Below are 23,326 nucleotides of genomic sequence, written 5' to 3'. Positions count from 1 at the left end.
CTGGGTTCAATTCCTTGGTCCAAGTCATTCTTTGCAACAAGCCCACTTTTGAAATTGACTCTTCTATGTGTGCTTGCCAAAATCCAATCCACTCTTAAAAGGGTTAATCCAAATGCTATCTCTTCAGTGAAGCCTTCCATGATTCTCCATTCAGATTTTCCCTGTTTTAAGCTCTTTCTGCACTTCCTATTCCTTCTGAATCTGATAACAGTCTGCCTTGAATGTTGTTTATCTATTTGCCTTATCTCACTTCTAAATTGTAAGCAAGGGAATACCCCAGCAGTCCACTGGTTAGGAATCCATGCTTTCACTGCCAAGGTTGTAGGTTCAATCCCCGGTCAGGGAACTAATATCCTACAAATCGCATGACACAGTCAAACAAAAAAAGAGTAAGCAAATGCACTCTGAGGGAAAGCAAAGCATCTTAACCATCCTTATATCCTCCACAGTGCTCTGTGGAAGCACATCAGGTCATGACCAATAAATACATAATGAATGATTTGGAAAAGCATGACTCTACAACAAACCAAAAACAAAGGCCAACCCATACTAAAGGAACAGTATAATTTTTTCAACATACTAGTGTGAGAGCCACCTACAATATATGTATATAACAAATATTCAATACTTGTTAACTAATAAGATTTTAAGTAAGATTACTGGCTCCCCAATCTCTAACATTTCTTCTATCTCCACACACACTGAAAACCCTCTTCAATCAATATCAGATAGAAGATAATAATTTGCAAGGAAATAGAGATCTGCAGGAGTCCCACCAATGCTATGCATTTAAGGTAAGAAAAAGTACCATGATAATGATCATAATTACATGCATTTGAATCTTTATAAATTCTAAGCTGTTTACTAATTTAACATCATTTTGAAATACTTACAAGAGTAAATAAGAGCTGGGAAGAGAGTTTCATTTCTCTCCTGAGCTGTTTCAACCAGCATACGAAGCGGGCCTTTTGGACACAAAACAGCCACTAAATCTAGAAGAAGAAAAATAGAAATGACATCTGAAAAATGTATTCGCTAAACTTGTAAATCAATGTGTTAGGGAAGAATTAACCAACTGAAAAGGTTTGATTATTTTTTCTACAAGAAAGATATTGAATGAATATGAAATAAGCAGCAGGTAAGCTGATGGGGGAGGGAGGCGGAGACAATCTAAACAAAATACACACCACCACACAGAGATCTTTGCTTTTGGTCTGCCTGCTATTTGGTTAGTTTACAGTGAATTTTGGGTTCTACGAGAAAGTCTTCCCAGTTTGAAAGAAAACAGGCAGAAATAATCACAAGACAGAATTATTCTAGAGCAGTTGTCAATTTCCAATAAGCAGAAACAAGGACAAGCCATTTCCAAACTAAACATAACTATGAACCACAAACTGAAGTTTTACAGCTTAGGAGGGATTTAATAGAGAGGATATGACTGAACTTTTTCAAAATATGAAGAACAGAGGAGAAAAGATGCATCTCTTCTTTTTTTTGGTATCAGGAGTGGGATCCTCTCTTTTTTGAAAATAGTATATGTACTACTTAGGAATACTTCAAATAAGAGGGCAGTAAATTTCAACAAAATAACTAATAAACCTCTGTGTAAGAATGTTTAGCATTTCTTCAGTTCTCCTGTCAAAAGCACTTCACAAGTATTTAGGTCTCAGAATATATATGGTGCGAAAAAGTGTCTTACAAAAACTGCAAATCAAAACGAGGAAGCAATAACGCATAAATTATTCTTGATCCTACCACCTTCTCTTTTTCAACCACTGCAATTTTTTCTTACATTTACTGTGTCATGAAAATTCAGAATATACAAATACAGAAAACAAGTTCAAGCATTTAAAATGTAAAACAGATATAGGTAAATTTGTAAAGGAAGATCTGATCACTTGCACTGACATCACTATCATTCAGATGCATTTAAGTAATAAATCTCACACTTTCAAGTGGTCGTATCTTCGTGTACACTACTACTACCACGGCCATAATAAAACACACAAATGCACAGAAATCTCTAGTCTCACTGCTTCCACTTTGATTTGTTTGGATGAGAAAAGGGGAATTTGCCATGCTCTGAAATAATGAGATTTTCAACCTGTTTCAACCTTTAATATTCTGTAACTATCTTGGTTTTTCAACATACTTCATTGTACAGAAATGCTAAATGATAAACCCTTATTCTTAGAGCAATTAAATTAATTTTGTTTTGAAAGCTTTCAGTTCAGTTCAATTCAGTTGCTCAGTGGTGTCCGACCTTTTGCGACCCCATGAATTGCAGCATGCCAGGCCTCCCTGTCTATCACCAACTCCCGGAGTTGACTCAAACTCATGTCCATCGAATCGGTGATGCCATCCAGCCATCTTATCCTCTGTCGTCTCCTTCTCCTCCTGCCCCCAATCCCTCCCAGCATCAGTCTTTTCCAATGAGTCAACTCTTCGCATGAGGTGGCCAAAATATTGGAGTTTCAGCTTTAGCATCAGTCCTTCCAATGAACACCCAGGACTGATCTCCTTTAGAATGGACTGGCTGGATCTCCTTGCAGTCCAAGGGACTCTCAAGAGTCTTCTTCAACACCGCAGTTCAAAAGCATCAATTCTTTGGCACTCAGCTTTCTTCACAGTCCAACTCTCACATTCACGCGTGACCACTGGAAAAACCATAGCCTTGACTAGACAGACCTTTGTTGGCAAAGTAATGTCTCTGCTTTTCAATATGCTATCTAGGTTGGTCATAACTTTCCTTCCAAGGAGGAAGGAAATTTAATTTCCTTTTAATTTGATGGCTGCAGTGACCATCTGCAGTGATTTTGGAGCCAAAAAAATAAACTCTGACACTGTTTCCATTGTTTCCCCATCAATTTGCCATGAAGTGATAGGACCAGATGCCATGATCTTAGTTTTCTCAATGTTCAGTTTTAAGCCAACTTCTTCATTCTCCTCTTTCACTTTCATCAAGAGGCTTTTTAGTTCCTCTTCACCTTCTGCCATAAGGGTGGTGTCATCTGCACATCTGAGGTTACTGATATTTCTCCTGGCCAGCTTATGCTTCTTCCAGCCCAGCGTTTCTCATGATGTACTCTGCATATAAGTTAAAAAGCAGGGTGACAATATACAGCCTTGACGTACTCCTTTGACTATTTGGAACCAGTCTGTTGTTCCATGTCCAGTTCTGTTGCTTCCTGACCTGCATATAGGTTTCTCAAGAGGTAGGTCAGGTGGTCTGATATACCCATCTCTTTCAGAATTTCCCACAGTTTCTTGTGATCCACACCGTCAAAGGCTTTGGCATAGTCAATAAAGCAGAAATAGATGTTTTTCTGGAACTCTCTTGCTTTTTCCATGATCCAGCAGATGTTAGCAATTTGATGTCTGGTTCCTCTGCCTTTTCTAAAACCAGCTTGAACACCTGAAAGCTTTAGAACAATCTTTTTGACTGAGATATCTTGAGCTCTTATGAAAATGGAATTATGAATCATTTCTCTAAATATCAGACAGAAAGTCTCTTATTTCAGAGGAACTCAAAGGTCTGTAGAGATAATTTGTATATGTATATAAGAAACAGAGGATTGATGGGGAGAAACAGTGTATTGTATTAGAAAGAACATGGGACTTAGGACTCAGATTATAGATCAAATGGCGTAAGCTTTGGTAAATACTTTACCTCTACAAACTTCAGGCCTTTAGCAGTGAAATAAGTACAACAACCTTGTTTACTTCCAAAGATTATATATTTTGAGGAATGGCTAATATTTACTGGTAGATACTGTATATATTTATTATATGCATTGTTCAATTTAATATTCATAATAACTAAGACTCCACTGTTGAGTACGGTGTGTCTGTAGTAACATACCCAATAAATTACAGGAGTAAAAGAGTCTAGATTTGAATCCAGGCAGTCTGTCTCCAGAAACAGCTTTTTTTTTTTAATATCAAAAATGGAATCAGATTCTTTATTATGATTCACCCCTGATGTTTCATTTATTAAGTTTTAACTTGCTCTAGTATGTCATAATGGTGCCCTGTGAGGCCTACATCATAAGACTGTAAGGGAGGTGAAAGTTACACTGCACACCTTGTTCAAGACCTCAAGCATTGTATATCTAGAATCTCTGGAAGTCCAAATTGAGGTCTGCACTGTGGATTTAATATGTACAGAGACATGTATAACTTTGATTTCTATCTTTGGTATCTATGATGCAAGAGATTATCTCAGTTACTCTGCCTAAAGAGGGAAACCTTGGATAAGTAACTGCTATTGTTACCACTGGCAGAACCAGGTGGCTAGACTACTGGCAAAGTCTCAAGGGTCTGTAAAAACAAATAAGCCAAAATTTATGCTTCAACATTAATCCTTTCAAGGATTAAAGGGTGAGAAGTTAGCTGAAACTGAAGTTCAGCTAAAGTGGAGATGCCGGGGATTGAACCCAGGACCTCATACATGCAAAGCATGCGCTCTACCACTGAGCTACCCTGGTGGCTCAGAGGTTAAAGCGTCTGCCTGCAATGCGGGAGACCTGGGTTCGATCCCTGGGTTGGAAAGATCCCCTGGAGAAGGAAATGGCAACCCACTCCAGTATTCTTGCCTGGAGAATCCCATGGACAGAGGAGCCTGGTGGGCTACAGTCCATGGGGTCGCAAAGAGTCGGGCACGACTGAGCGACTTCACTTCACTCACTTAGGCCAAAATAGGATGGTTGCCTAGAGTTTGGCTAAATTGGATCCCAAGTTAGCTGAACTTGGATCCCATTCTTTGATCAAGGATGCCTGAACTAAGACATGAAAAGCACAGCTCTCCAGTGAGCTCCATCACATGTAGCTCCACTGCTGTCCATAAAGGGTACAAATTCCCACCGCTGTTTGCTCACTCATTTGATCCCAAAGGGCTCCTGAGGTCATTTATGTCAGTGGTAGCAATGGGATTTGAATCTAAGTCTTACAACCAGAAGTCTATGGATCCTTCCATTAACTCATCCCTGAGTTAAACTGGAGGCAATAATAAAACATTTTTAAAGGACTCAACTTCAAAAGATTTGAAATCTTTATATGAAAAAGATATAGCGAACTGATTATTTACTGAAAAGTTATGGGATATTACTGTTATTTTCCCTAAGTCAAGATAACTAGAAGAGGAAGGAAAACACACCAGGAAGTATTTCTGTGATGAACAAAATGTCAGTCTCGGGTTTTACCATATACTGAAATCACAGCCAAGATGAGCCAGGCGGTCCATTCTGGGAGGTACTTGATAAATACCAGGGCCATGAGGGCACTGATCATAATGAGATATGCCTGCTGGAGTCTCAGTGGACCTTTCCAATGAATGGCGATCATTCCCACCACACCAAAATTCCAGATCAGGAGCGCAACCGAAATGTAGTCCATGGCAACATTATAGGTTTTAAACACTTCCCTGAAAAAAATTAAACAGATACTTGTATCATTCCTAAAAACGGGAAACAAGTATCACAGCCACAGCTGTAAAAATAAGTACAAAAACTAAAAAGGAAAAAAAAAAGGCTATATAACACCTAAAATGCTATCTGTACTTCAGGAAATTCTTGCAGTATCTGAAATTGGAAAAAAAATTAAACATGTAAAATAAAGTTTAGAGCTTAGGACATATAATATTATTTCCATAAAATTAAATTTAGTGAATCCATTTAAATATATGCATTTTATACATATATTTATACACAAAACATGGAATATAGGCATGACATATTGCTGCCTGAAAGAAAAAAAAAAACCATGATCTTATTCATGTGAAATAGTGTATGAGAAGAGAGAGCAAGAGATCAATATAGTAATTCCTGAAAAGATGCAGGACATAGCTTTAGATGCCAGGAATTTGAAATTTCTTAACTTTTCTTTTCTTTTTTTCACAATGAATGTTTAGCACTTTTACCATGAAGAAAACATTATTTTAATTTGGGTGGGAGGAAACTCCATTTTAAAGTAAAAAGATACAAATATAGAAGACAGGTAACTGAGGAGAAAGAAGGCAGTCATTTAAGTGCAAATTTTAGATTCTGCAGAATATGCAGAAAGATGATCTTTCCATTTAGAAATTTCAAAGCAAATGTTGAAATAGCTGGACAATGCAGCCATTCACAGTATTTTAGATATCCCAGCACTTGAAACAAAAACCAAAAAATTTCAAGCTATGGTTAACTGTGCAAAATTCTTCAAGAGATGGGAATACCAGACCACCTGACCTGCCTCCTGAGAAGTCTGTACACAGGTCAAGAAGTAACAGTTAGAACTGGACATGGAACAACAGATTGGTTCCAAATTGCAAAAGAAGTACATCAAGGCTGTATATTGTCATCCTGCTTTTTAAATTATATGCAGAGTACATCATGAGAAACACTGGGCTGGAGGAAGCACAAGCTGGAATCAAGACTGCCAGGAGAAATATCAATAACTTCAGATATGCAGATGACACCACCTTTATGGCAGAAGTGAAGAACTGAAGAGCCTCTTGATGAAAGTGAAAGAGGAGAGTGAAAAAGTTGGCTTAAAACTCAACATTCAGAAAACTAAGATCAAGGGATCTGGTCCCATTACTTCATGGAAAACAGATGGGGAAGCAATGGAAACAGTGACAGACTATTTTCTGGGGCTCCAAAATCACTGCAGATAGTGAATGCTGCCATGAAATTAAAAGACACTTGCTCCTTGGAAGAAAAGTTATGACCAATCTAAACAGCTTATTAAAAAGCAGAGACATTACTTTTCCAACAAAGGTCTGTCTAGTCAAAGCTATGGGTTTTCCAGTAGTCATGTATGGATATGAGCTGGACCATAAAGAAAGCTGAGCGCCAAAGAATTGATGCTTTTGAACTGTGGTGTTGAAGAAGACTCTTGAGAGTCCCTTGGACTGCAAGGAGATCCAACCAGTCCATTCTAAAGGAAATCAGTCCTTTAGTGTTCACTGGAAGGACTTATACTGAAGCTGAAACTCCAATACTTTAGCCACCTGATGCGAAGAGCTGACTCATCTGAAAAGACCCTGATGCTGAGAAACATTGAGGGCAGGAGAAGGGGACGACAGAGGATGAGATGGTTGGATGGCATCACCGACTCAATGGACATGAGTCTGGGTAAACTCTGGGAGTTGGTGATAGACAGGAAGGCCTGGCATGCTGCGGTCCATGGGGTCGCAAAAAGTTGGACATGACTAAGAGACTGAACGAAGTTATTCTTTGGCATCAATAAACAGGAGTGGTCTACGGTTTCCTTTTTCTTGATTATTTATGGGGTTTTGGTATAAATATTACTCTGGCTTCTTAAGAATCTAGAAACTTTTCTGCTTTTTCTATGTCCTGGAACAGTTAAAATAGTATTAGAATTATCAGTTCCTTAAAGGTTTAATAGAATTTTCCTATGAAATTATTTGAGCCTGGTATTATTGTTACTGGTGGAGGTGTATAAGAATCTCTTCAACAACTTTCTGTATTTTTTTTCTTTGCTCTACTTAGATTTTCTATCACTTCAGTGGTCAGTATTGGCAATTAGCTTTTTCTGAGAAAATAATCTATTTCATAGAGATTCTTACACTGATTTCTTTGGTCTATGGTCATTCTCCCTGCCTCTACCAAAGAATTAACCCTTCAGTTTATTTTTTACTTTAAATGTTTCTGTTCCTAATTTAAGAGCTAGTGCAATGACCTGCATTCTGCTACTGGGGCTTAGAGAAAGACCAAGCGGGCAAATCTCTGAGCCTCTCTATTCTCTTCAACAGAGCAGCTCCACTTTTTTCTATGTTGTATGTGCAGTTCTCATGTAAGATTTCAGTTGAAAGAAAAATAGACTGATGAAAATAAAATGAAAGTTTGAAAATAAATTAATTCATCTTTATACATGTTTGAAATGCATTAATATTATGATTTATAAATTATACTAAAGAATACAGTAAATTTGCTTTACTAAAAAGACAGAATTAACTGCAGTGTTGAGTTCTTTAAGTCCTTATTATAAATAAAGATCAACAAAAGCAACTCCCTATGGTAACTGCAGCCATGAAATTAAAAGACGCTTACTCCTTGGAAGGAAAGTTACGACCAACCTAGACAGCATATTAAAAAGCAGAGACATTACTTTGCCAACAAAGGTCCATCTAGTCAAGGCTATGGTTTTTGCAGTGGTCACATATGGATGTGAGAGTTGGACTATAAAGAAAGCTGAGAGCCGAAGAATTGATGCTTTTGAACTGTGGTGTTGGAGAAGACTCTTGAGAGTCCCTTGGACTGCAAGAAGATCCAACCAGTCCATTCTAAAGGAGATCAGTCCTAGATGTTCACTGGAAGGAATGATGCTGAAGCTGAAACTGCAATACTTTAGCCACCTGATGCGAAGAGCTGACTCTTTTGAAAAGACCCTGATGCTGGGAAAGATTGAAGGCAGGAGGAGAAGGGACGACAGAGGATGAGATGGTTGGATGGCATCACCAACTCAGTGGACATGAGTCTGAGTAAACTCTGGGAGTTGGTGATGGACAGGGAGGTCTGGCGTGCTGCAGTCCATGGGGTCACAAAGAGTCGGATACAACTGAGCGACTGAACTGAACTGAACTTATTGATAATATTAACAAGTTGTATACATACCAAGGATGATCTATACATGGAAACAATAATTTAAGAATAACTCATCAACAAAGACCATTTCTTTAAGTGACAGTTATAGAGTTAATTTCTGAAAATAGACCAAATATTTCATCACTTACCCCAAGTAAATGAATGAGAAAAAGAACAGCAACAACAGGGATGAAAGAATAAGCCAGGCATGGATGACCTAGAAAAGAATTTCAATATAATTAACAGATCCCACAATCTAAAAAAAAAAAATCCAAATTTCTTATTTAAAAAATAGTATGTTATTTCTGTATATGTTATGATTTTCAAATACCAAAACAGAAGCAGCTTTAGGAACAGTAAATACCTATAACAGTTGGTGCTGAACTACTCATAAAATAGAAATTTCATACACAGAGACCTTCATTCCTTTAGAAATAGGTAAAATTTTAAAAGAAAAGATAAATTCAAAATAAATTATCAAAGACAACCTACAGAATGGGAAAAAATATTTGCAAATGATATGACTGACAAGGGGTTAATATCCAAAATATATGAACAAATCACAGAACTCAATACGAAAAAAGGAGAAAACAAACAGCCCAATCAAAAAAATAGGAGAACAAATTTTCTCAACAAATACAGACAAATGGCCAACAGGCACACAAAAAGATACTCAATACCACTAATTATTAGAGAAATGCAAATCAAAACAACAATGAGGTATCACCTCATACTTGTCAAAATGGCTATCATCAAAATGACCACAAATAACAAGTGTTGGGGAGGATGTAGAAAAAAGGGAACTTTTGTACACTGTTAGAGACAATGAAAATTGGTACAGCCACTGTGAAAAACAAAATGAAGGTTCCTCAAAAAACTAAAATTACCATATGATCCAGCAATTCCACTCTTGGATATATATTCAGAAAAAAAAATCACTAATTTGAAAAGATACATGAACGCCTATGTTCACAGCATCACTATTTACAACAGGCAACATATGCAAGCAACCCAACTGCCCATCAGCAGACAAATGGATAAAGAAGATGTAGTGTACACACACACACACACACACACACACACACACACGGATACTACTCATCCACTTACAGCAACATGGATGGACCTAGAGAATATTAAGCTTAATGAGATAAGTCAGAGAAAGACAAATACTCTATGATACCATTTATAAGTGGAATCTAAAAAATAATACAAATGAATGTACATGCAAAACAGAAACAGATACACAGAGAAAGGAAAAAAAACCAGTGATTACCAAAGGTGAATGAGAAGTGGGGGGCACAAACTAGGAACATGCCAATGTTCACTGAAGGACTGTCTACAATGGCAAGACACAGAAGCATCCTAAATGTCCATCAACAGAGGAATGGATAAAGAAGACATGGTACATATATACACTGCAATACTACTCAGCCATAAAAAGAACCAAATGATGTCGTCGTAGCAACATGAATGGACCTAGAGATTGTTATACTGAGTGAAGTAAGTCAGACACAGAAAGACAAATATCATATGATATTGCTTATATGTGGAATCTAAAACAAGGGGGGTACAAATAAACTTATTTACAAAACAGAGTCACAGATGTAGAAAACAAACTTAGCATTACCAAAGGATAAAGGGAGGGTGGGATAAATTGTGAGATTGGAATTGACATACACACACTACTATACATAGAATAGACAACTAATAAGAACCTGCTGTATAGCACAGGGAACTCTACTCAACACTCTGTAACGGCCTATATGGGAAAAGAATCCTAGAAAAAGCGAGTAGACATATACATACATGCATATACATATATACACAAGTGATTCATCTTCCTGTACACCTGAAACTAACACAACATTGTAAATCAACTATACTCAATAAAAATTTTAAAAAATAAGTTAGGGGTATGTGATTAAGAGATACAAACCACTACGTCTAAAATAGATAAGCAACAAAAATGTATTATATAAATTAACTAGACTTCAATTAGAAAAGGTATCAATAGAGTCAACAGTTAACATTTATACTTTAAAGGAGCAATATTTTCAATAGAGGAGTTCTGATGTATTCCTACAATAAAAAATTAATAAATAAAATAAAATAACTGATAATAAATTGATAAAATAACTGATAAATCAAAGTCACAAAACTGAAAATCAGAAATTCAGTTAAGTGACCAGTGTACACATACATTAACTGTACAGAGAAAATAGGCCTTCTAAATTATATAACCATTTGAAGAAAAAATACTCAGTATCTGAGATTTCAGTAAGTATTAGTATGCTATGTTTATTTTACTTGGTTCATTAATAATGCTTATATGTCAGTCCATTATAACACAGAATTCATACAGCACTATATAAATATTAGTCCCTATAACTCATGTGAAAAATGAGAGACAGAATCAGAACTTGATTTTTAATCAATTATTTTTTGGGGCCTAACCATATAGCATACTTTGGCCACCTGATGTGAAGAACTGACTCATTTGAAAAGACCCTGATGCTGGGAAAGATTGAAGGCAGGAGGAGAAAGGGATGACAGAGGATGAGATGGTTGGATGGCATCACTGACTCAATGGCCATGAGTTTGAGTAAACTCCGGGAGTTGGTGATGGACAGGGAGGCCTAGTGTGCTGCAGTCGGTGGGGTCGCAGAGTCGGACACAACTGAGCGACTGAACTGAACAGAACTGAACATACAGCATGCAGGATCTTAGTTCCCCAACCTGGGATAGAAACCATGCCCCCTGCAGTGGAAGCATGAAGCCTTAACCACTGGACCACCAGGAAAAGTCCCTAGAGCTTGATTAATCTATTATACAAGATTAAAAAAATTTATGGTAATTTTATGTGATGAGTATATTTGGGGAAATAGTATATAACCCAAGGAGTCTGCAGTTTTAAAAAACAGAATGGAGAAATATGATAAACTGTCAAGTAATTTTTAACCAAAAGTAAAATTATTTTAAGGTAGATACACCCATAATAAACTTTATTCTTTCAATGAATTTTACTGTTATGACAGAAGAAGCTACTTAACCACCAACTTTTCCAAACGTATCTCTTAACCAGAAACATCAAATTCAACCTTAAAGAAATAAAAAAGAAAGCTCCAGGGCTTCCCTGGCGGCTTGGTGGTAAAGAATCGGCCTGTCAATGCAGGAGACACAGGTTTGATCCCTGGTCCGGGAAGATCCTACATGCCTTGGAACAACTAAGGTCCTGTGATACAACTAACTGAAACTGTGCTCTGGAGCCCGGGAGCCGCAACTACTGAGCCCATGTGCCACAATTCCTGAAGCCTGGGCTTGTGCTTCAAGACAAGAGAAGCCACCACAAGGAGAAGCTTGAGCAGTTAGGTGAGTAACCTGTGCACTGCAATTAAAGAATAGACTCTGCTCTCCATAACTAGAGAAAAGTTTACACAGCAGTGAAGACCCAGCATAGCCATAAATAAATAAAATAAAATAAAATAATAAAAAGAAAAAGAAAAGCTTCAAATCAAGAATATTGTTTTGTCTCCATTTAAAAGAAAAAAATCTTCCACCCCTACCTCCCAGATCTGGTTGTTCCCATTATACAGCTCTAAGTTATCAAAATCTAGTTGTTACTAAAGTTAACGTTAGAATCTACCTTCATTTTCTCTTTTGGCTCTGTTTGATCATTCAAGGTGACATGATTATTAAATCCTTTGAAAGAAAAGATTTCTTAAAAGGTCTCTCTGCCTTTCTTTAAAACAACTTTATAAAATGTTACAACTTGGGAAAAGGTCAAAAGAGTGGTTTTCCATCATGAAAGTTGGTATTCCTTCAACAGTTAAATATTCTAAATTTACTATCCAAATACAATAAATTTAATTTCTGGTGTTCTTCCACAAAAACTTCCCCTAACATTTTATTATAAAAATTTTCAAACACACAGTGAACCACTGCCCATATACCACCTAAATTCTACCATTCACATTTGCCGTACTTGCTTTGTAACATTGCTATCCATCTCTCCATTCAACGAGTCCATTTTAATATGTATCAAAGTAAACTGAAGACACCCGTACATTTCCCTCTAAGTACTTCAACTTTAGCAAAATATTCTGAAGGGAGTCCTTTATTTCATGTGCAAAGAAAACAATAAAGCTTAAGCAAAAAGGAATCTTTCCATATGCATCCTAGCCCACTGTACTCACAAGCCAGCTTTAGAAATAATCCAAGTTTCATGGACTGTAGGCCTGCCAGGCTCCTCTGCCCAGGGAATTATCCAGGCAAGAATACTGGAGTGGGTTGCCATTTCCTTCTCCAGGGGATCTTCCTGACCCAGGGATCGAACCCAGGTCTCCTACATTGCAGGCAGATTCTTTACAGCTGAGCCACGAGGGAAGCCCCATATAAAATAACACAAAACAAAAAACTTTTAAGAGTGGGAGATGTACATGGATATTCCATATTAAACTCCAAATTAAGGGCGAGAGTAAATATTGCATACTAGGAATCCTCAACTTTCTTTTTTTATCTTGTTTTATGTGGGGAGGGGCAAGGGAATATGAAATGCTATTTTAAAAAAACAGGATTTTTCTGAATACAAAGTAATATATACTTATGACATATAGAAAATATAGAAACACTAAAAGAAAAAAACAATTTCCACTGACCACTGAGAACCAAAGTTGATATTAACCTTTCCTTTTCAGACATGTTTGTCTACATATGTAAAGACCTTTAAAAAAAATTAGAATCATGTAATATAAGAGTTTACATTCTGTCTTTTAAAACTTTATTTTTGTTACAGACAGATTCTCATTCCACCAAATATTTTCTGAAAATACAGATTTTAAATGCCTCAATAATAGTTTACTTATATTCATGAGCTCACAGTTTTTGCCTTATGCATGGTATCTGTGGGGTTTTCCTTCTTTTTCCAATTATATTTTATGCTAGGATTAATATCTAGTATGCAAACATTTTTTAGCATTTTTAATTCTCTAGGATAATTCATGAAAGCAAAATTACACAATTAAAGTGTATAGACATTTTCTAATTACTGACTACTGATATATACTGACTTAGTGACTCCGCAAATTAAGTCCTGACTAATTTTTACCAAGTCAATAAGCTAAATGTTAATTTGCTATTTTAATATATATATTTTTGCTAGTGAGAAAACATACATATACCCCTCTCTCCTCTTTTCCTCTCCTGGCCATCTAGATTTCCTTCATAATTTTTCTTCTTGAGTTTTTAAAATATCTTATTAGGATATCCATAATTTTCTTAATTATTTGTAAGTGCTCTTCATATTGCAAAAATATTAGCCCTCTGCCTGCAATAATGACTTTACTGGTTTTCTTACTAGGTTAATCATGGATGTTATGATTTTCTGAACTATTACCTGAATTCAAAGCCTCTTCTGATGACTAAGTAACACCTCCTCTTTTCCTAGAATATCAGGTGGTAAAACAGGCCTTTCTCATCTTGCAAAAATCCCTAGTTCAGCTTTCCTGTTTCAGGGCTATAGGTTCTGAAACAAATGAGCCCTGATTCAGTAAGCATGGCAAAGATCTCCTCTAAACACTGAACTATCTAGGCCAGAAATCATGTGACTTCAGTAAGCTGTATGGTTTCATCTATATCAAACAATAAATAATTAAAGTGCCTTTTCCAGTTCTTCCTTTTTAAGGTTTGTTTGAGACCAAAGACATTGCACAACCAACTCATGATACAACAAATCCTCAGGGCTTATTTCCAAACAGGTCCTGGCAAGTTTCTGAATTTCTGACTCAAAAGCTCCTTTTATTTTTATACTAAGAGTCAAAGTAAATAACTTGTTGCTATAGAATTGGTTGGGGTGGCCAAGACATAAGCATTTTAAAAAGCAAAGCAAAACACCACCGGTGAATGGGTGAACATGGAAATCCAGCTAACTATAAACCTTCAGACTGTCTAACACGAAGCACTAACTAAAAGATGCACAAAACCACCAAAAATACCTTGAGATAGGTTCTATGTAAGGGTAAAAAAAGACCATTCCATCCTGTCTCTCCTATCAAATATACCTATAAAATCTGGACCGAATGCATGCAGCTGCCAGTACATAGGCTGGGAATCAGAAGCACCACGAAGCCAGGGCTAAGTTTACCACCTTTTCCCTCCAGTACTGCCCTCCTCCATCTGCACTCAACACAACCTAAGTGGGCTTTAGCAAGGTGAGAAGCCCTCTAAGTTCCTGCTGGAGAAGCAGAAAGAGGTTTCCAAACACCAAAGAAGAATGTAAATCCCTAGGGGACTCCCACTGACATGTGAAGAACAAAAGTAGCACACAATCCAGATACAAGTCACAAAGAGAGTGCAATAAAGCAGAGAAATGGAACGGGCAGGTAGACACTTTTATGTACACAAAATTGTATATAGTGAAAAAAAAGATTAAAAGTAACCGAGACATGAGCACGTTTAAGCAGTGGGAGGGGAATGGCTTTACATCATTTGCTCTTTGGGTGCCTGACTGTAGATGACTGCCTGTCACATCACATCTTTTGTCTTCAATCTCTAGATTCTGATGTCAGACTGTAAATGGTCATCACTTAGGTTAATATTTTCACCCACTCAACAAACAAGGTTAAACTCTGTATAATTTTAGAAGTCTGTGAACAGTGAAAAGGTGAATAGTAAAAGGATATTCAATCTCACTAATAATCAATCAACTAAAAGCAATTTAAGACATTTTTGCTTTGCCTATTCGGGTTAGAATAGATTATATATATATGTGTGTATGTATTTTTAACCACACTGTACAACATGTGAGATCCCAGTTCCCTGACCAGGGATTGAACCCATGCCCCCTGCAGTGCAAGTGTAGAGTCCTAACCATTGGACTGCCAGGGAATTCCCTGCACACGTTATTTTTAAAAATTCAATGCTGGTGAAAGTAGAGTAAGACAGCCTCATTCACCACTAGTGTTAAGTACAAATTGATACTATCAATTTGAAAACAAAATTCTGCATACCAAGACAGCCAAAAATACGTAGACAATTTGCTCCAGAAATTCTGTGCCTGGGCTTATACCCTAAGGAAATAATTTGAAAAACTGAAAAGCTCTATGCATTAAGACATTCACTGTTTTTTAGGATAGTGAACATCTGGAAAGAACTCAAATGTCCAAATTAGGGAAAATAAATGACAAAACACTCATTGAGTCAAATATTATGTAGTCATTACACATATTTTCAAAGAATTTATAATATGGGAAAATGCTTATGCCAAAGTAATAGTTTTAAAAAAGGACACATACTGATTATACATTTGATTTTAATCATGTTAAAGAATATACTGAAGTATAGTAAATACAGAAGTAAAAAGCGTGTAGAATTCAATGTTTGAAAAGTCAATATTTATTTTATTTCAGAATGAGCCTAAAGGTTCATGATCTATAATAATTTGTCATTTTTCTGAGGCATGAATCTGAAACATGTGCCAGACAGCTGAAATTCACCCTCAAGTTACTTAGGTAGCGTGAGGTAGGGAGCAGAGGCTGGGAGGTCTGGGCTTGTCTCTTCCCTGCATAACCACCCCTGCCTTTATTTCCCAAGCAAAAAATTCCTGTTCCTGCAGGAGAGAAGGTGAGGGAATGGATGGGAATTCAGCCAGTTACCAATGAGTTCAACATCGGCATCTGAAGGTGGTTTCACTGCTTTGTTCTCAAGTTGAAGGGGCTTCCTCGCTGGCTCAGTTGTAAATAACCCGCCTGCCAATGCAGGAGCCTCAGGAGGCTCAGATTCGATCCCTGAGTGGGGGAAGATCCCCTGGAGAAGGAAATGGCAATGCACTCCAGTATTCTTATTGGGATAATCTCATGGACAGAGAAGCCTGGTGGGCTACATTCCATGGGTCACACAAAGAGTCGCACATGACTGAGCAACGCAGCATGCATGCATTCAAGCTGAACATCTGATTTTCTGCGGTTATACATTATTTTACGGGGACAATTATATCATATAGTGCTATTTGTCAATGAGGGAATTCACAAAGGTCTTAGGATATATTCTTCTGGAAGGTCCTAAGTATATTGCAAATCAAAATGTTAAAACCATTTAGACTGTGATATTTTATGAAAACATTTGTTTTTCATTTATGCCTTTTTGTTCCACAAATGAGGGCGGGGGGAGACTCAAAATTAACTTAGTTTTAGAATATAAGACCTTTTTCTTTATTAGACCGAGTCAGGTGACAGGACAATCCAACCATAAAATAAAGAAGATAGTGGAGGGCTTCCCTGGTGACGCAGTGGTAGAATTCACCTATCAATGCAGGAGACATGGGTTCGATCCCTGATCCGGGAAGAGCCTACAGGTTGTGAAGCAACCAAGCCCGTGTGCCACAACTGTTGGAGCCTGTGCTCTAGAGCCCGGGAGCCGCAACTTCTGAGCCCCTGCGGCACAGCTACTGAAGCCTGTACGCCCTTGAGCCCACGTTCCCTAACCAGAGAAGCCGCCACGATGAGAAGCCCGAGCACTTCAACTAGAGTAGCTCCCACTCGCCCCAACTTGAGAAAAGCCCACGCAACAACAAAGACCCAGCACAGGCAAAAATAAATAAAATTATTAGGAAAAAAGAAAAAAAAGATGATGGAAAGCAAAGCTCTGTATCTCATGCTCACCTTGTAGCACCTGTATTTATATAGAACCACCAGGAAAATCGTCATGATGACAATGACGCTGATCATGATCACCGCATTCAGAATTGAGTGCAGGGCTCTCTGCCCCAGAGTTTCCGTGTCTTCTGTAAATGGAGTATAGATTCTGTAATAAAACAAAAGCCCCAGGGGTTAATGGAGATTCTAAACTACATGCTCTCCAAAACCAGTTTTGTTTCCCAGATTTAACTGATACCTTATGAATCACTTTTTTTTTTCAGCTCATCAATCTAACCAAGAATTTTTAACCTAAGAAAAGCAGCTTTATGCTAAAATAAGCTCTTCAAAATAAAAGGAGATGGTTAAAATAGAGGTGGACCCACGTGCGCCAGACACTGGCTCCATCTAGTGGATGCTTTATAAGGAAGTAATTACCTCATCAAATGTTTTCCCCACAGCTTATCAGTGATTGATTAAAAGTACTACCAGATTCTGCCATAAACTACCTAGACTACGAGTGGTTCTAAGAGGAAGGTAAAATGGTGGGTAATTATATTCTATCTGTAGGGTGACTACAACTAAAGTTGTCTTCAGATAATGTCACATATCCAGCTACCCTTGTTTCATATGAAAACACACTTATTCCAGGTACCAATATTTTCAACAGAAGACTTTATTTCTGCCTCCCCTGGAGTTACGTACAGCCACGAGAATAAGTAATGACCACTGAGTTATCAGCAGATGTGGTCTGTGGAACTTTTAAGGGAGGAGTGAGTTCTGCTGAGAGGTATGTCTTATGTCGTTTTCTCCTCTGTTCCTTCCTGCTGTCTGAATGAAGGCTGGGATGAAGGAATAAGGAATAAGGAAAAAAGAAGGAATGAAGAAGCCTGAGTCCTCGGTGAAAAGAAAGCACTGTACAATCTGAACTACTACCTCTTCACTATTCTGTGGGAGACAAGAAAATATGTATATCACTCAAACCAGTTTTCAAAATTTTTTCTTTTTTTTGGCTGTGCCATTTGGCTTGCAGGATCTTAGTTCCCTGACCAGGGATTGAACCTGGGCCTCAGCAGCGGAAACGTCGAGTCTTAACCACTGGACCACCAGGGAATTCCCGGTTTTGATTTTCTATAATGGGCTCGGCAAACTTTCTGTAAAGGACTACAGAATAAATATTTTAAGCTTTGTGAGTCATACGGTCTCTGCTGCAACCATTCAACTCTGCCCTTGTAGTATGAAAGCAGTACATAAATGAATAGACACGGCCATGTTCCAATAAAACTTCATTTACCAAGGAGGTGGCAGGCAGATCTAGCCTGTGGGGCATAGCTTGCTAACCTGGTTCTATAATATGCAGCCAAACCTAACTTTAACTTACAGAGACAATATTCCCCAACTTCTTTTGGTAACTGTCTCCAAGCCCTGCTCTTCACTCATTGTCTTAGCCTTTCTCTCAAAAGGTTAAAAGCCTGGCTTTCAGAACCCCACAGAGTTTTCCAGACACTTGCCAATTTCCGAATTCACTTAAAACATCTTGAGCCCAACAGGGTCCCAGAGACAGAACTAGGTGGCATCTGAATCAAAGCATTTTCCTTGGAGACAAAGGGCAGACACCAACAGCACCAGAGAATCTGTGTGGCATTCGGCAAACACTTCAGGGCCAGTCTGCATTCCTTCTTCACCCTTTCACTGAACTTTTTTTTTTTGGCCTAACATTTATTACACTCCTCACCCTGGAAACAAAAGTGCTCTCATAGTCCTCGTGGTATAGAAGGAAAACAGGCATTAAATAAGGAAAGTAAATATACACTTGCATATTGTGACAAGTGAAAAAAGAACAGGTTGCGACAGAATACCGCGAAGGGCCTAATTCTTTTAGGAGGATCATGGAAGTTATTTTTCAGCCAAGATGAGAAGGATAATAGGAATTAATCTACCAAAGTTAGAAAAGGAAAAAAACATTCCAGGGAGAAGAACAATGGGCACAATGGCCCTGAGGTGCTAAAATCACTACTCAATTCTTTACTTGCTCAATTCCAAATAAATTGAGCCCAATCTAGGGATACTACATAAAAAATATTACTCTGAAGCTTTATTTTCTCTATGTAAAGCATCATCTTTTATCAGAGAGGATGGACTCTCTAGCCTTCACGGCCCTTCAGTGCAGAGGTCAGAGGTCTTCAAGGTGATGATGACACGCTACGCAGGACAGCTAGACTGGCCTTGAGGATAACAACCCACAATACTCATACGTACAGCTGCCCATCCTTCCGGGTATAAAAGCTGACTGATTTGATGGTGGCCACAACCACGACCATACAGAGAGTCACGGGGACAAACAGCATGATCACATGTTTGGCGCCGTATTTCAATGTCAGCTCCTCATCTTCCTCTTCCTCTTGCTCCACCACCTGCTGTGAGCTGCTGGGGGCTCGGCCATTGGATACCGACTCAGTGTTGCCATGCCTCCGCCTCTCGCTGCCGTGATCATGCCGCTCTCTACTATCATTCTAAAAGCACAGGAAGAGATTTTTCAGTAAGTCAGACTCCCAGGAAAATCAGTGTTCTATATCAAAAACAGAAAATGTAATGATTAGATCCCAGGGTAACAACAGGCCCATTATTACGCGAGTTTCCAAAAACTTAGAGCAAAAGAGAATCAATTTACAAGAAGTACGCAGCCTACAAGTCGAGATTATTTACCACTGTCCACTGGAGGAACCCAGGTACCCCCTCTCACCTGGCTCTTTCTAACTCTAATAGAACTGTACTCATTCTTTGGAATTTTTGACTTAAAAAATGACATTTGCATGAAGCCTTCCTTATTTACTGCAGCTTCAAGCAGAGTACTCTCACCTTTTTTAAAATCATGAAATGCTTTTTTACCTGTAGTTTCCTATCATTTATACAAGGAACTATCTCACCTTCATCATTAATAAGACTTAGAAATCTTTGTAGTGACATACAGGGGATCTGTCAGTATTATTTCTTACCATCTATAGTTATCTCAAAACAGTATTTAATTAAAAAAAAAAAAAAACCTTTACAGAAAGAAACTAGGCCTTAATTCTGATGCTCTCCAAACCATTCCCACCTACATAGAGGAAGGGAACAATAAATGCAAGAATGAAGGAATGAAAGATTCCATTTTTCTCTAGTTCTAAACATCACTTTTTTTACCATTATCCTTATCCTGGATCTATCCTTGCTTAATCAAGTTCAATTTCCTTTTTGATATTATTAGATCTAAAATTCAGTTTTTGTAAAGGGTAGAATGAATCTCAAGAGCATTAACAACAACAAAATAAAAATAATAGAAAACAGGAGAACTATAACAGAGAAGTAAATGAAACAGGATATGCAAGTAGACTGATAGTCACTGTTGCTGACAAGAGGCAATCAGCTGGTTAAGACAGGAAGCTCCTACGAAGACATGCCTTGTATTTTGTATCTCATTTTTGACTATAGAGTTTAACCAAGTATATTACATGCTTGATAACAGCAACACTAGGGATTGAAATATGTGCCTTTTTTTTGGCTCCACGTCAAGGCTTGTGTGATCTTAGTTCCCCAACCAGGGATTGAACCTGTGCCCTAAACAGTGAAAGCCCTGCATCCTAACCACTAGACCACCAGGGAATTCCTGATATGTACTTTGACATTTAACTCTCACAACCACCTTACCATCACCACTTTCCAGGCAAGGAAATAGCCATAGCTTGTGTTATAAAGAGGGTTTGAACCCAGGTGTGCCCGACTGCAGAAATCAAGCTAACCTCCTCTCAATCTGTCATTCACAAGACAACATGACTGCTCTGCAGACTTACTGTAGGCTTTCTCTGTCACTTGACTTTCAATTTATTCATTCCATAAGTAATTATAAGAATTCTATATTTCAGTTACTCTGCTGTAACACTACAGCAGAAATTAAAAAGATCTAGATGCTATCCTTAGAAGCTCATAAGATAGTTTTAATATTAGGGAAACACTAGAGATGTGAACAAAGTGCTACAGAACTAATTTTTTATGATCAAGAAAGGCAACATACGGTGGGAATGTAAACTGATGTAGCCACTATGGAAAACTATATGGAGGTTCCTTGAAAAACTAAAATTAGAGTTGCCAAATGATCCAGCAATTGCACTCTTGGGCATAAAACTCTAATTCAAAAAGATACATGCACCCTAATGTTCACAGCAGCACTATTTACAATAACAAAGACAAGGATGCAATCTAAATGTCTATCAACAAATGAATGGATGAAGATGTGCCATACACACACACACTGAAATATTACTTGGGCATAAAAAAGGAATGAAATAACGCCATCTGCAGCTACACGGGCCTAGAGATGATCACACTAAGTGAAGTAAATCAGAGAAAGACAAATATATGACATCACTAATATTTGGAATCTAAAATGATAACAAATGAACTTATTTATAAAATGGAAACAGACTCACAGACATAGAAAACAAAATTATGGTTGCCAAAGGGGAAAGAGGGTAGAGAAGGGATAAATTAGGAGTCTGAGGTTAGCAAATAACAGACTACTACATGTAAGGTAGAATAAAATAAAAGGGCCTACTGTATAGGACAGGGAACCATATTCAATATCCTGTAATTAACCACAAGGGAAATAATATGAATAAAAAATACATACATGTATATATATGTAACTGAATCACTATGTATATATGAATAACTGAATCACTTTGCTATACACTTGAAACTAACACAACATTGTAAATCAACTATATGTCAATAAAAATTTAAAGCAAAAAAGAAAGACAACATGAAAGATACAATTCTTGAATAGAACCTTCAAGAATGGAAGGTGAATGGGTTCCAGGCAGAGACAACGTCAACTGCGCCACAGGCCTATGGAGAAAACCTATGAGTACTCCTGAGGTGGCTGAGAACAGGGTGGTCAGAGCTGGTGGCAGGAAAAGGAAGGTTAGGAACAGGTTGTAAAGAACCTTGTTTGCCATGCCAGGGACTTCAGACTTTGTCCTGTAGGCAACAAAAAAGTCATAAAAATTGCTAAGGTTGAGGAAGTGACACATCAGATTATGTTTCGTTTTTAACAAACTTGCTGAAGTGGTGATGGAAAATAGGAGAGGTGTGAGAAAAATACTTCAGAAGCGAATGACAGAGCTTTGTGGCAAATTACATGCGAATGGTCAGGAAGGAGTCAACGAGGACTCTGGAGGTTTTGGCTTAAGGGACTAGGAAGGTGGTGATAGCACTGATGGCCACAGGGAGCACAGGAAGATAAGCAGGCTAGAGGAGCAGAGAGAGATTTTAGTTAGGTGAAAAGAGAGAATTTAGAAAGAAGCATTTGCAGCTCAGAAGAGAGTTGAAGGAAGCCATGAGTTTCTGTACCTATGAAAGTGGATGAAAACCTCAGGGAGAAAGTATAGATGGATGCGTTGGTGATTAATGTAACACAACAGCTGTGGAAGGGAAAATACAAAGTGAGATGACCACCAAGGAGAGAAGTGTGAATAACCCCTAAGCTTAAGCAGCAGGTTATCTGTAAATCATAATGGACTGGGGAGTGAATGGAAACTGAGAAATTAAAGGCAATTATTCCTTGAAGCCAAAAAAGAACAAAAATGGACAAAAGAGGAGATTCAAATTTTAAAAAGTTATTTTAGGGATGTCAGAGACTTGAGCTTACTTGTCAGGTCAAAGTATAGAGTTAGGATTAGAGGAAAATGTTGATGATACAAAACACAGAGATGATAACTAATGAAGCAGGGTAGGGGATAAATGATGGGGAATGGAAGAAGAGAGAAAAGCTGGCTTTACAAAGGCACCGGTGCTGTCTGCCTCAGTTTGACCTCATGGAGGAAACATTTATGAAGACTCCAGGCCTACGAGAGTGGAGAGGAAACGATTGCAAAGCACAAAAGACAGGAAAATACACACCACCTACCAAGAAAGATCATTTTTGCTGAACACAAGTCACTGAAGTTCATTGGGAAGGAAAGGGTTATGAGGAAGGTGGGCTCTAGACAACAGGGGCATAGTGGGGTAGACAGCTGAGAAGCAGGAGAGCTGAGGGAACTCACAGTTCAACTCTCTCAAAAGGAGGGGACT

At 37.9% G+C, this 23,326-nt stretch overlaps 1 protein-coding gene and 1 non-coding gene across 4 annotated transcripts in view; both read right to left on the bottom strand.

Moving 5' to 3' along the window:
- PSEN1 (presenilin 1) overlaps positions 1–23,326 on the bottom strand; it is a 69,648-nt gene that overhangs the window by 21,286 nt on the left and 25,036 nt on the right. For all 3 annotated transcript variants that reach the window (XM_069597012.1, XM_069597014.1, XM_069597015.1), the window contains 5 exons: positions 19,478–19,731; positions 17,246–17,387; positions 8,738–8,805; positions 5,202–5,422; positions 894–992 (listed from right to left, as the gene is read on the bottom strand). In XM_069597012.1, coding sequence (XP_069453113.1) covers positions 894–992; positions 5,202–5,422; positions 8,738–8,805; positions 17,246–17,387; positions 19,478–19,731 — 784 coding nt within the window. The remainder of the gene's footprint in view (positions 1–893; positions 993–5,201; positions 5,423–8,737; positions 8,806–17,245; positions 17,388–19,477; positions 19,732–23,326) is intronic.
- On the bottom strand, positions 4,416–4,483 carry TRNAA-UGC (transfer RNA alanine (anticodon UGC)). The gene has a single exon. It is a non-coding gene; the product is annotated as a tRNA-Ala (tRNA).

This window comes from Ovis canadensis, chromosome 7, assembly GCF_042477335.2.
Source record: "Ovis canadensis isolate MfBH-ARS-UI-01 breed Bighorn chromosome 7, ARS-UI_OviCan_v2, whole genome shotgun sequence".
In the NCBI taxonomy this organism is placed as follows: domain Eukaryota; kingdom Metazoa; phylum Chordata; class Mammalia; order Artiodactyla; family Bovidae; genus Ovis; species Ovis canadensis.
This window is presented reverse-complemented; position numbering and strand designations above follow the sequence as displayed.